Here is a 12,990-nt window from a genome sequence, read left to right as displayed (position 1 = left end):
AGGCCTTGTCGTGGCGGTCCTTGTGAGCCGGGCAGAGGGAAAGGGAAGTGAAAGGGCAGCCGGGACATGGGCAGGCGTGGGGGCGGCGGGGAATGCGGGCGCCAAGTGAGGAAGGGGCGGGATTGGGCCAGGCCCATTCGGAGACCGGGGTGCCGCCGAGGGTCTTACCCGCGACCAGAATAAGGTGATGACGACCACCAAATGCGCCAGGAGCGTCAGGAAGCGAGAGGGCACGAGCCCTGAGACCCGGCCCATAGCCCTGGGGGGACAGGGACACTGCCCAGAGCGGAGGCCGTGGTCTCTGAGGCTGGAAGCTTGGAGACTCCAGGGCAAGCGTGCAAAATCTCTGCAAACGCCTCCTTCCCGCCTGCTCAGGCGCCGCCCAGTTGCCTTGGTAATTCGTGAGAGGCTCCACGTTCTCTGAAAATCTCGCGACAGCAGTAAACTCGCGAGCTCAATGGACCTGCGGGCGAGCGGGGCGACGGTGGTGCCCATCGGAGCTGACCCCACTGCCAGCAGCGGAGCCCTCTGCACCCCAGAGCGCAGGTGTGGCGAGACTCCGCACCGCCGGCTCTGCCCTCCGGGGCCAGCCAACACAGACCCTCTCTGCCCTAGTCCGGGGACCCCCCTTGCCTCCCCGGAAGCCCAGGCTGGGAGCGGCACGGCCCTCAGCCCTCGCTCCATCTTTCTGGAGTGAATCGGTGGAAGAGTTGCTCAGCCAAGACCAATGCCACGGCCCACCGGGCTTAGGTCACCGCCATGCCCGAGGCAAGGACACTCTGCCCTTCTCCTCCGTATCACGTTAGCTTTCCACTGGCCTAGACCGGAGGGGACAGGGAGAGGCGGGTGTCCCTGGATTATCCGACGGTCACGTATTGCCACGGAGCTCTTAGTTGACCCGGGATCTCAGACGTGAATCTTCCTTGAGGAAGATCCTGATTTATCCCAAACAACTTTGCACAGTTTGGTGAGAGATTTGCAGGGTGCAGAAAAGGACCAGCTCTCTTGCACGAGGGTGCGAACGAGAGGCCTATTTCGGAGCTGGTTGGAGCTCAGAGGGGCCGAAAGGGGAGAGTGGAAGAAGGGAATGGAGCGGTCGCTGCGTCCCTGGAAAGCTTAGAACTGGCAGGAACGCAGACCCAGCTGATTTCATTGTCCCTTTGTGGTGGGTGCCAGCTCCATTATTGCCCAGCTAAGTCTAAGAAGCTCACTATGAGCGACCTCGGTGGGGATATCTGTGGATCGGGAAAGCTCTCAGTTAAGTCCTAACCTCAGGGGACCTCCCTTTCTCAGAACAATCTTCCTTCGCACTCCTCATCTGCTAGGCAAAATCTACTTCATGGAGTTTGTATTCAGGTCAGGAAGGTAGCAACAAATCTGCAAGGTAATAGATGCTGTGCATAAATTTAAAAAGGGGAAACACTAGAATAGCAGGATCGAGGAAAGCTCTCTGAAAACGGGCAGCTTGTGCAGTGGCTGTGTTGCAGATGAACTATTTGGCCTTACTGAAGCCAACACGGAACTTGCTGTTGTGTTTTTTCTTCAGTGATAAGGGGGGGGGAGGGAAGAAAATGGGCTATTTGTTCTTAAACTTTTTAGGAAATTTGGCAAAAAATGGAGGAAATATATTTCTCTCTTCCTGATCTCCAATGTAGTAAATGGATTTTCTTTTTCTAAACCACTGGGGGAAAAAATTTAAACCACCGGGTGAAAAAATTTAGAACTCAGAACCAGCAGATGGTGTAATGGTTATGTCACTGGACTCCCACGTAATCGACTGTAGTTCAAGTCTTGACCCAGCAGCTTAAAACTCACATACCAGTGTGTGCCCAAAATCTTCCAAGAGGAAAATGGAGGAGAGGGGATTGCTGAGTGCCCATCTCCCCTGAGGGGTGAGTTCTTGCTTTCTGTCTCTGTCTCTGCGGGCGAGTGCACAAGCCCTATAGCAAAAATCTCTCTTAAAAAAAAAACAAAACAGAAAAGAGAAAAGCAAACAGAAAAATATCACAACTCAAAGGTTTTGGTCAAGGGGCTAGATGATGTAATGGTTATGTTGCTGGATTCTCACATGACCAACTGTGGTTTGAGTACCAACCCCAAGACTTTTTTTTTTTTTTTTGGAGAGATTTTCACTGTAGGGTGCGTGCGCTCGCCAGACAGACAGAGAGAGACATAGAGACAGAAAGCGAGAAATCACCCCCCAGGAGGGATGGTCACGCCACAATCCCTTCTCCTCCATTCTCCTCTCGGGATCTTGGGCATGCACGCACACGCGCCCGGCGTGAGTTTTAAGCCACCGGGTCCAGGACACGAACCGCGGTCGACTACGTGGGAGTCCAGCGACATAGCCATTACACTAACTGCTGGTTCCCAACCCCAAGACTTTTGAAACACGCTGGGTGCCTGTTCATGTGTGCCCAAAATCCTGAGAGGAAAATGGAGAAGAAGGGATTGCAGCTGACCATCCCCCCTGGGTGGGGGGTTGATTTCTTGCTCTCTGTCTCTCCAGCAAGCACACTTGCCCTACAGCAAAACATCTCTTTAAAAAAGTCTTGATCGAGATCATAAAAGACAAAGACAGGGTTTTTCCAAACTGGGGGAAGCTGTAGAGGTGACAAATTTGACATTGCAATTATTCTTTTTGATGTTGTCATCTGGTCCCTATCTGCTTGTTGACTTCTCCCAGGTCCCTGGCTCCTGATCCATGGAGCTAGTAGGATCTGACATACCTTGGCTTCTGCGGGCCCAAGTATATTGCTTATACTGGCCAAGGATCTTGGTCCTATTTCCTCCTGTGGCCTGAAGTCTGATGTGTAGGGCAGTGATGGCCAGCTCCTTACGCTCTGGGCCACATCCTGACCCCCCAACATGGCTGCGTAGGGCAAGGATTCATCTTGGTCAGCCTTCACTTTCATCCCACCAGTCACACAGCAAATAGTTTCCTTGTCAGAAAGATCAGTGACATGGACAAAGGTATCATTAAAGGAGGCAAAGGTATGGGAGGCACCAACTACATTTTCTCCTTTGGCCCCTTGAGTTAGTTCTAAGACTAATGATCTGTTTTTCTTCCCTGTGTGAGGTGCCATTTCTTTTTTTAAGAATTATTTTATTTTAGCTTATTATTATTGTTATTATTATTATTAATTTGACCAGAGAGAGGCAGAGCCAGAGAAAGAGGGAAGTAAAGTGAGAAAGAAAGCTGTCAGGTCCAGGACTTGAACCATGGTTGGCCATATGGGAGTCTAGTGTCTCAACTACCATGCCACCTGTTGGACCCACAAGGTTCCATTTCTGTGTGGACTCTAGATTCCACCACTGGGGAAAATAAGAATCTTTTTTTTTTCCTTTTTTTTGAGAGAGAGATTTTTGCTATAGGGTGTGCACACATGCTGGAGAGACAGAGAATACACACATGGGCTGGAGAGACAGAGAGACAGAAAGTGAGAAATCATTCCCCAAGGAGGATGGCCATGCCGCAATCTCTTCTCCTTCATTCTCTTCTCAGGATCTTGGGCACACATGCACACATGCCTAGCCTGAGTTCTAAGCCACCGGGCCCGGGATTCGAACCATGGTCAACCACATGGGAGTCCAGCAATGTAACCATTATGCCATCTGCTGGTTCCTGAGCCCCTTTTTTAAAATTAAGTAACATATAAGTTATTCTTAACCAGTTTAACTATAACACATTTTAGATTATTAACAAATACGATGTGTGCATGTGTGTGTGTGTGCGTGTGTGTGTGTGTGTGTGTGTGTGTGTATGTAGAGTGAAAGATGGAAGGATGGAAATGGAGGTCTGGTTCTCTGTACTTTATTTTATAGATTTCAACTTTGGAACCATGTAAATGTATAACATAATTATAAAACAAAACTAAATAGCCTTTCTGGCAGTGAGGACTTCCCCAGGAGAACATGTCTCTCACAAAGGATCACCATCGTCTTTCTTCAGGAGGGGCAAAGAGGAAGCACAAGAAGAAAGGCCTGGTGCAGAGCCCCAGTTTCTGCTTCATGGATATGAATTGCCCAGGATGCTATAAAATCTTTAGCCATGCACAGTTGTTTTGTCTGTTGTCTGCTCTACTGTTCTCTGCCAGCCTACAGGAGGAAAGGTAAGGATAGATGTTCCTTTCAGAGGAAGCAGCACTGAAAGCATCCCAGATCAAGACAAGTGGGAAACCATCCTCCTGCTAGAATGTCATAACCCTGGCTGCTATAACAAAATACCATAGACTGGGGGACTTAAAGAGCAGACATTCTTTTTTTTTTTTTTTGGAAGAGGTTTTTGCTATAGGGCACATGCGCTCACCAGAGAGACAGAGACAGAGAGACAGAAAGCGAGAAATCATCCCCCGGATGCCCACACCAACCCTTCTCCTCCATTCTCCTCTCAGAATCTTGGGCACACATGCACATGTGCCCGGCATGAGTTAAACCAGGTCTGGGACTTGAGCTGTGGTCGACTACACTGGAGTCCAGCGACATAGCCATTACACCAACTGCTGGTCCCCAGACATTATTTCTTATAATTCTGGAGGCCAGAACTTTGCAAGTCAAGCTGCAGGAAGATTTGTTTCTGGTGCAGGCTCTCTTCTGACTGTGGACAGTTGCCTTCTTGGTATGTTCTCCCAGGGTGTTTCCTCTGTTCCTGTGCACGGAGACAGATGTCTCTGTGTACCTCTTTTTATACAGCTACTAATCCCACTGGAAGTTCCCCATCATCACTGAATCTATTGGGCTGTTGAAAAAGTCATGACATATTTTTCTATGCAAAAAATGTGCCATGAGTGGGACCAGAAGTTGGTGTAATGGCTATGTTGCTGGACTCCCATGTAGTTGACAGTGGTTCGAGTCCCGGACCCAGGGGCTTAAACTCATGCTGGGCGCATGTGCGTGCATGCCTAAGATCCCAAGAGGAGAACAGAGGAAAAGGGATTGTGGTGTGGCCATCCCCCCAGGGGGTGATTTCTTGCTTTCTGTCTCTCTGTCTCTGTCTCTCTGGTGAGCGCATGTGCCCTATAGCAAAAACCTCTCAAAAAAAAAAAATCGTGTCATGACTTTTCTGATGATTCAACAAAATTAATCATCTTCCAAAGGCCTCACCTCCAAATACCATCACTCTGTGAATTAGGGTTTCAATATGTGAATTTTAGGGGGACATATTCAGCCTATAACATTCCACCCTAACCCCTAAAATCCATGTGCTGCCCTTTTTTTTTTTTTTTTAGAATTATTGAACTTTATTTATCCATTTATTTGTTTTTAGTTTGACCAGAGAGAGAGAGAGAGAAGGCGAGAAAGCAAGCCACCGAGTGGCTTGAATTGAATAAATTACATGCTTCTCAAATACAATGGTGGGATAGGCATAAGATAAACATTTCCATTCCAAAAGTGAGAAATTGGAAGGAAAAAGGGGATAACAGGTCCCTTGGGGCCAGTAGGTGTCACGGTGGTACTGGACTCCCATATGACTAACCATAGCTCAAGTTCCAGCTTTGGCAGCTTGCTTTCTCTCTCTCTCTGTGTGTCTCTATGGTGAGCACATGTCCCCTATAGCAAATTAAATAATAATAATTTATTATTGAATAATAATAAGTAACTATATTCCTTTTTTTAAAGAGAGTTATAGGGTGTGCATGCTCACCAGAGAGAGACAGAGAGATAGAAAGCAAGAAATCACCCCCTAGGGGTATGGCCACACCCCAATCCCTTCTCTTTCATTCTCCTCTCAGGATCTTGGGCATGCATGCACACATCTGGCATGAGTTTTGGGTTTGGAACTGCAATTGCTGTTGACTAGCTGGGAGTCCAGCAATATAACCATTAATTACATCATCTGCTGGTCTCAAAAAGTAACTATATTCTAACAAGAAGTACAGAACACTATGACCTCTCTTTTTTTTTTTGTAGAGGTTTTTGCTATAGTGTGCTCATGTGCAATCACCAGAAAGACAAAGAGAGACAGAAAGCGGTGGTAGGAGGTTGTGGGGTGTGATAGTCACACCTCAATCTCTTCTCCTCCATTCTCCTCTTGGGATCTTGGGCATACACGCACACACATCCGGTGTGAGTTGAAGCCACTAGGTCTGGGACTCGAACCACAGTCAACTACGTGGGAGTCCAGCGACACAGCCATTATGCCAACTGGTGGTCCCCAGAATGCTATGATCTGCTGACCCCAGGAAGAATAGAGTAATAAATCACTCAGACTACTATGTAACTATTTTCTATTTTCTTCCTTGTCAGAGAGCCAGCCTATTATTCCTACTTCATTCTCAGAGAGGTAGCCCATTGCTCCCCTTGCCTCCAACTTCTCTTCGGCAACCCATTCAGGACCTCTCCTTGCTTGAGAGCTCTGTTCTTCCTACCCTCTCTTAAACTCCACTTTACTCTCCTCTCTGTATCCAAGTCTCTAATTCTTCTTGAGTGTCAGACAAAAACCAGCACATGTGTTGGCTCTGATTACCGCAGCATTCCCGCATCAAAATTTGCTGCAGGACCTCTGAGCATAGAGTCATGTTCCCTAGTGACCATATCCACTGACCCAACTTCCCTTCCTGGCCTGCCTTGGCCAATTCTTAGGAGTGCAGAAGATGGGAAGGGGAGTTGAAAAGGTCCAATGGAAATGTTCAGAGAAGGTAGTGGGATTCAGGACTCCTCAGCACACAGGTGATAACTGAAACCAGGGAGCATGTGTAGCCTGAGGAGAGAAGGCTGATCCCTAAGGAAAACAAAGATTTAAGGTGAGGACAGAAGAAGAGATTGAAGGTGATCACTTTGGCAGCACATATACTAAAATTGGAATGATATGGAGAAAATTAGCATGGCCCCTGTGCAAGGATGGCACTCAAATTTGTGAAGCGTTCCATATTTTTTAGTGATTGAATTGTTTTAAAAAAAAAAAACTATAATACAAAAACATGATGAAAAGTGATCTGGGGTCCAGCAGTTAGCATAATGGCTATGTCGCTGGACTCCCACATAGTCAACCGCGTGTTCGAGTCCCGGACCCGGTGGCTTAAACTCACGCTGGGCCCGTGTGCGTGCGTGCCCAAGATTCTGAGAGGAGAGTGGAGGAGAAGGGATTGTGGCGTGGCCATCCCCTCTGGGGGGTGATTTCCTGCTTTCTGTCTCTCTGTCTCTCTCTGTCTGTCTGGCAAGCGAACGCGCCCTATAGCAAAAAAAAAAACTCTCAAAAAAAAAAAAGTGATTTGATGGTGATGTGGATAGTAATGTCTTTGTCTTGACTGATATGCATGGTATTCTTCTGGGAAAAATTTTTTTAAACGTAATGCACTATGAAGATATATGTGATTTGGCCCGCGCCACCTCGCTTCTCCTCTCCCGGCGGAAACCCGGGGGACTTGAGCGAGAAGCGGGGACCATGTTCCGATGCAAGGACGCAAGCTTACGGCGCTCGACTACCACAACCCTAACGACTTCAACTGCAAAGATGAAACAGAATTTAGAAACTTTATTGTTTGGCTTGACGACCAGAAAATCAGACACTACAAGATTGAAGACAGGGGGTATTTAAGAAACATCCACAGCAGTGACTGGCCCAAGTTTTTTGAAAAGTATCTCAAAGATGTTAACTGTCCTTTCAAGTTTCAGGATGGACAAGAAGCGATTGACTGGCTTCTCGGTTTAGCTGTTAGACTTGAATATGGAGATAATGCTGAAAAGTACGAGGACCCAGTACCTGATAATGCAAAAAATTCTGACAATGCCACTAAAAATGCTGAGCCATTGATCAATTTGGATGTGAATAATCCTGACTTCAAGGCTGGTGTAATGGCTTTGGCTAACCTTCTTCAGATTCAGCATCATGATGATTACCTGGTAATGTTTAAAGCAATTCGAATTTTGATTCAGGAACGCCTGACACAGGATGCAGTTGCTAAAGCAAATCAAACAAAAGAGGGCTTGCCTGTTGTTTTAGACAAACATTCTTGGTTTTGATACAGGAGATGCAGTTCTTAATGAAGCTGCTCAGATTCTGCGATTATTGCACATAGAAGAGCTGAGAGAGCTACAGACAAAAATTAATGAAGCCATAGTAGCTGTTCAGGCAATTATTGCTGATCCAAAGACAGACCACAGACTGGGGAAAGTCGGCAGATGAATACTGGGAAATCGGCTTCTTATCTACTTAGGACAGTTTGGAACCATGTCAGCTTCCAGCATGTGTGTGGAAATCAAATGTCATATTTTTGAGGGAGAAATCCCCCTAAATCGACTATGTTCAGAGATCTACCACCATTTCTTTTTCTTTAATAAAGTTTGGGAAAGTGGGAAAAAAAAGATATATGCAATTCAATGTAATATAAAAAGATTATGATAATAAATAAAATTAAATTTAAAAAAAGAAAAAGAGACTGGGGGAGGGGGCAGTACAGGAGGGCCAGCAGAGGGCGTCAAGTTGAACACGGAGAAAACTCTGAAATGTAGCTGAGAATTGTTTGGGGCATTTGACATCTCTGTGATCCCTGATAGTGTTCCAGAAAGGCCCTGTGCAGAATATACATAAATCTTCAAAGGAATGGAGTATAACAGCATGACTTCTTTGCTGTCTGGACCTGTTGAATGCTTCTCATACTTCTAGAAACAAATCGGGTCTCTTCCAACTCCCGTATCGCTCTTTAGAAATTCCCAGTTCTGTTTCCTCTGGGGAGCTTTAAAATATACTGATGTTTATAGTGACAAAAATCAGACCAGTGGTTGCTTCTGGAAGGGATGGGCGGGGATCCATTGAAAATGAACACGGAGAACTTTCTGGAACAGAGAAAATGTTCTGTATCTTCCAAGAGTTGTGAGTTGCAAGAGTGTATGCAATTATTGAAACTTACCAAAATATATACTTAAGATCTATGCGTTTTCTTGAATGTAAGCTATCCTTCAAAAATTTAAAAACCCATTCTCTTCCCCAAAGTTTTAAATACCGATGCCAAGGCTTTCCCTTGAAAGTCTTAAATCAGAATCTCCGGACCTGAGGGTTGTGCGTGTTTCTTTTGAAGGTTCCGCAGACGACTTATAAAATGCAGCCAAAGAGAAACCGCTCCTCTGGAGAAGCTAATTTCAGCCTTTCAGGTGCCCCAGGCCGGGTCACAACTCTAACACTCTTATCACTTTCTGTCTGGTATCCCACCTTCCACTCATTTCTCCACAGGTCCCCGCTGGGCCATGAGCTCTGGGTCCCCCTGGTGACCGCATTAGGGCCCTACACTCGGTCGGTTGTCTGCAGGACGCTGGAGGGGGGTGGGGGATGGAGGGGGGCGGGAGCGGGTTTGGTGAATGCGCTGAGCTCGGAGTCTCTAAGCCTCTGACCTGCGAGTGCAGCTGGCTGGATTGGCCCCACCGGACTGGTGAGGGAGTGCAGACCTCATTCCGGGGGTTTTTGGAAGGCAAGAAGGACCTCGGTTCCCGCCATCTTGATCTCCAGGTCTCCTGCCGCCTGACCGCATAGTGGTCATGAGGAGACCTGTCCAGGCAAATGGCCGGCCGACCTCGTGGCGCAACGGTAGCGCGTCTGACTCCAGATCAGAAGGTTGCGTGTTCAAATCACGTCGGGGTCAGTTTCTTTTGTACAAGTCCAGTGACTTTTATTTATTGTCTTTTACTTTCAGGTCTGGTCAAGCCCCAGCACTCAGATCGAAGAAACAGAAGTATTTCTTAGGGCCCAAAAGGTGAGCGTTTCTGGCACGAAATCTCGCGGCTTCCGGTCGTGGTAGTCCAACGATGTCGCGTGGAATTTTTGCGGCGGATCTAACTATTGTAATCGTGGGCGGATAGCGGGGCTCCCGAGGACAGGCTCAGCTAAGCTGCCTCGGGCCAGACAGACTACGGAGAGTCGAGACTACGGAGAGTCGAGACGAGGGCACGCGCAGGCGAGAATGTCGCCCAGTTTCCGCCATGCGAGTCGAATGTTCTTCCCGTTGCCGGCCGACTTGCACAGAATGAACTCAGTTCTCCATAGAGGCAGGCCAGTCAGGAAAGAGATGAAGCCCCAGAGAGGAGAACCTAACACCATTTTTTTTCCCGTAGACGAGGTGGCCGAGTGGTTAAGGCGATGGACTGCTAATCCATTGTGCTCTGCACGCGTGGGTTCGAATCCCATCCTCGTCGGTTTGAGATTGCTGTGGCAAGTTCTTCGTTTTGTAATTCCCCATCTAAGGATTTTTCTTGCAGCTTTGTATGTACCAGATTGCTGTTTCACTGTCATCACTGTACTCTCTTTACTGGAGTATGCCTTTCATCTCTCGACTATATTTTTCCAATAAGGTCGAGTGTTATAGAGGGCTCTCAAATATTCACCCACCTGCCGGGGAGCCAACCTGACCAAGGAAACACGACAGAAGGTGCCTTCGTGTGGGCGCCGTGGCTTAGTTGGTTAAAGCGCCTGTCTAGTAAACAGGAGATCCTGGGTTCGAATCCCAGCGGTGCCTCCCGAAGTTTGTATGCTTTTGCAGGCAAGAGATCCTGTGAGGATTGAATCGCCTCGTGACGTCCTTGTAGTTTCCCACGTATCCATCTATCCTCTCTCGGGAATCAACCGTGTACCTGGTCTGGTGTTTTGACTTTCTGGTCGGGCACGAAATTGACGGTGATTGTCATTTTCCGTACATCCTGTTCCTCGTGTGCACGGTATTTGTATCTCGACCAGATTCCTGCGATTTATCATCTGCTTATTAGTATTATTGTGGCTTGGCTGTTAACTTGTGTAAGTGCTAAGCGTGTCAATGTTTTACTTATATTTATTATTTTACTTACAGTTTTATTTGAAGCAATTCTACACCCAAAAATTTCTGGGAGAGACTTGAGTGGTAATATAACTTTACATGACTTTCCAGTGAACCCTAGAAGCAGCGTGGCCGGTTAGCTCAGTTGGTTAGAGCGTGGTGCTAATAACGCCAAGGTCGCGGGTTCGATCCCCGTACGGGCCACTTGTTGACCCTTTTTAAAAGATTTTAATTTCATTAAAGACCAACTGGAAAAAGGAAGGAAAGTCACATTTCCGCCATCAACGTTTCATGGCACAAACACAAACTTACCACCGTCCAAAGTGTGAGTTCCTAGAGGCAAGGGACTAAAAGAAACTGGATCTGTCCTGTAGTCTCTTCTTAAATCTCATGACCTTAGTAGATGGCTTCTAAATTTACTATTTGAACTGGAGTACGTGGCTTCTTAATTTACTATTTGAACTGGGGGCCATCGCAGTTTGGAACAAGAGTGTCTCAAACCATTACATGTGGCACTTATCAATGGCATGTGGGAAATGGTCAGGGATGGAGCTGACACGTTCCTAGTCTTCCTCCAGAATCAAGGTGTCCGATCCATCCAGCCCCTGTCTGTCCGTCAGGACCTGAGAAGCCAACCTTCCTTTCATCTTTTAAATCACTTCCTTGTGTTTCTGCTTTTCCAGGCTCCCTGGGCCCGATCTCTAGATCTCTGTGTGTGATTATTTGTGTCTCTCATTTTCCACTCAGATCCACTGCCTAAGAGCAGGATCCTATCCTTCCCCAGCCATCCTGGAACACCCACCCAACTCCCAGCACCGGCCCCAATGGAGCTCTATGAATGAGACGCCCAAATGCCCATTCCTTTGGCTCCTCAATCCCTGAAATCCCACACAGACACAGCCTCAGCCTTAGCAGCAGCAGCAGCAGCACTTTAATTCCACAAAAACTCAGAAAGCCAAACTGATCAGAACATTCCACAACAGGTGGGCTTCAAACCAGCAACAATACTACCTGAACCCTGAGAACAGTGAAACACCTCCCACCTTATCCCCTCCACCATGCAATGAATTCCTCTTAGCTCCACCCAGTTTCGGCTGGGGAAGTGGTATGGTAGGGGCCAGAGGGCACAAATAGGAGATTATCCCTCTGCGCATGTGCATCCTTGCTTGCATGGTGTGTGGCCAAGGACCACTTAAGTTCCCATAGCCCCTGAGACCTGAGATGTGGCCATCAGAGTCGGGATGGCCACAAGGGGCGTGGCCACCTCTGTTTCCTTCTGATCACATATGGGAGTCATGTCCCCACCTTCAAGCAGAGAACTAGGTTCCAAGGGATGGTGCTCTAGCTAGGGAGGTTAGGAAGAACAGGGTAGCTACAGATGGCCAACTGAATAGAAGCAGAGCCACATCCCTTCCCAGTAGGAAAGCTGTTGAACTTTCCCATATAAACCTGCCAAAGACCCAACCCAGTGAATGTGGGTCAATGTTCCCAGACAAATCTGGAAAAGCTTCCAACACATAGGCTTCCCTTCAGCGTGCAGTTCCCACCAGGGCTCCTTGAAGAGTCCTTTGGGTCCTGCTGGGCCTTGGCCTAGCCAGCCCTGGCCTTTCCCTCCGGGTCACTTGCACAGGGCCTCCAACACCTCCAGAGTGCGTCGGATGTCCCGGACTTGGCGCGCAAGCCCCTGCACGGGCTGCAGAGCCCGCTCCAGCTCCTCGCAGCGCGCCAGCAGCGTGTACATGCCCTTGATGCTCATGTCCACGGCTTCGCCTAAGGAGTCCACAGCGTCGCGGTAGGTCTGGATGCAGCCCACGCTCAGCGCTGTCAGCTCCTGCACCGCGCCACCCAGCCCGCGAAGCAGACGGTCCACTCGGCCTCCCAGTTCCCGACTCAGCCGCTCCAGATCCCGCAGAACATCGGGGTCGATGGGCGGGATGGCCGGAGTGGGTGTGGGCACTGGGCAGGGCCGCGCAGGGGCAGAGGACGGGGGCGGAGGGACGCCGCTCAGGCGGATCTTCAACTGCAGGTTGTTGGCGACAAAGTGGGTGAGGTCGCCGTGGCGGCTCACTGTGCCCTCAAGCTCCAGGGGGCTGGAGATGGTGGCCCGGCGACCGCCGCCGGTGCCTGACGGCCGCGTGTCCGCCCGCCGCCGGTGCCTGACTCTGCGCCTCCTGCAGACCCAGCGCCGGCGCACGCCCCGCTCAGCCCATCCAGGCTGCGGCTGTCCTGAAGGCGGCTGGAGAAGGAGCGG

At 48.7% G+C, this 12,990-nt stretch overlaps 2 protein-coding genes, 1 long non-coding RNA gene, 5 other non-coding genes and 1 pseudogene across 9 annotated transcripts in view; 7 read left to right on the top strand and 2 right to left on the bottom strand.

The window, feature by feature from the left end:
* TMEM107 (transmembrane protein 107) overlaps positions 1-816 on the bottom strand; it is a 2,635-nt gene extending 1,819 nt beyond the window's left edge. Inside the window, exon 1 of one of the 2 annotated variants that reach the window (XM_027773140.1) lies at positions 169-816. In XM_027773140.1, the coding sequence (XP_027628941.1) occupies positions 169-684 (516 nt within the window). In that variant the 5' untranslated portion in view covers positions 685-816. The remainder of the gene's footprint in view (positions 1-168) is intronic. The other variant, XM_006151751.3, reaches the window with a different exon arrangement.
* On the top strand, positions 467-10,736 carry LOC106735214 (uncharacterized). The gene is made up of 4 exons (XR_001370606.2): positions 467-546; positions 3,953-4,112; positions 9,627-9,686; positions 10,045-10,736. It is a non-coding gene; the product is annotated as an uncharacterized LOC106735214 (long non-coding RNA).
* Positions 6,769-6,875, top strand: LOC114008391 (U6 spliceosomal RNA). The gene has a single exon (XR_003549939.1). It is a non-coding gene; the product is annotated as a U6 spliceosomal RNA (small nuclear RNA).
* Positions 7,373-8,151, top strand: LOC102490475 (RNA transcription, translation and transport factor protein pseudogene; annotated as a pseudogene).
* Positions 9,504-9,575, top strand: TRNAW-CCA (transfer RNA tryptophan (anticodon CCA)). Its single transcript has one exon. It is a non-coding gene; the product is annotated as a tRNA-Trp (tRNA).
* TRNAS-GCU (transfer RNA serine (anticodon GCU)) lies at positions 10,044-10,125 on the top strand. Its single transcript has one exon. It is a non-coding gene; the product is annotated as a tRNA-Ser (tRNA).
* TRNAT-AGU (transfer RNA threonine (anticodon AGU)) lies at positions 10,372-10,445 on the top strand. The gene has a single exon. It is a non-coding gene; the product is annotated as a tRNA-Thr (tRNA).
* Positions 10,737-10,869: 133 nt separating the features above from the next.
* On the top strand, positions 10,870-10,943 carry TRNAI-AAU (transfer RNA isoleucine (anticodon AAU)). Its single transcript has one exon. It is a non-coding gene; the product is annotated as a tRNA-Ile (tRNA).
* A 698-nt stretch (positions 10,944-11,641) lies between these two features.
* BORCS6 (BLOC-1 related complex subunit 6) overlaps positions 11,642-12,990 on the bottom strand; it is a 3,022-nt gene continuing 1,673 nt past the window's right edge. Inside the window, exons 3-4 of the mRNA XM_006151890.2 lie at positions 12,896-12,989; positions 11,642-12,863 (exon numbers count right to left, since the gene is read on the bottom strand). Of these exons, the coding sequence (XP_006151952.1) occupies positions 12,358-12,863; positions 12,896-12,989 (600 nt within the window). The 3' untranslated portion in view covers positions 11,642-12,357. The remainder of the gene's footprint in view (positions 12,864-12,895; position 12,990) is intronic.

The sequence above is a fragment of the Tupaia chinensis genome, unplaced genomic scaffold (assembly GCF_000334495.1).
Source record: "Tupaia chinensis unplaced genomic scaffold, TupChi_1.0 Scaffold000330_1, whole genome shotgun sequence".
Classification (NCBI taxonomy): Eukaryota; Metazoa; Chordata; class Mammalia; order Scandentia; family Tupaiidae; genus Tupaia; species Tupaia belangeri.
The sequence above is the reverse complement of the archived record's forward strand: the minus strand, read 5'-3'. Positions and strand labels throughout refer to the sequence as shown.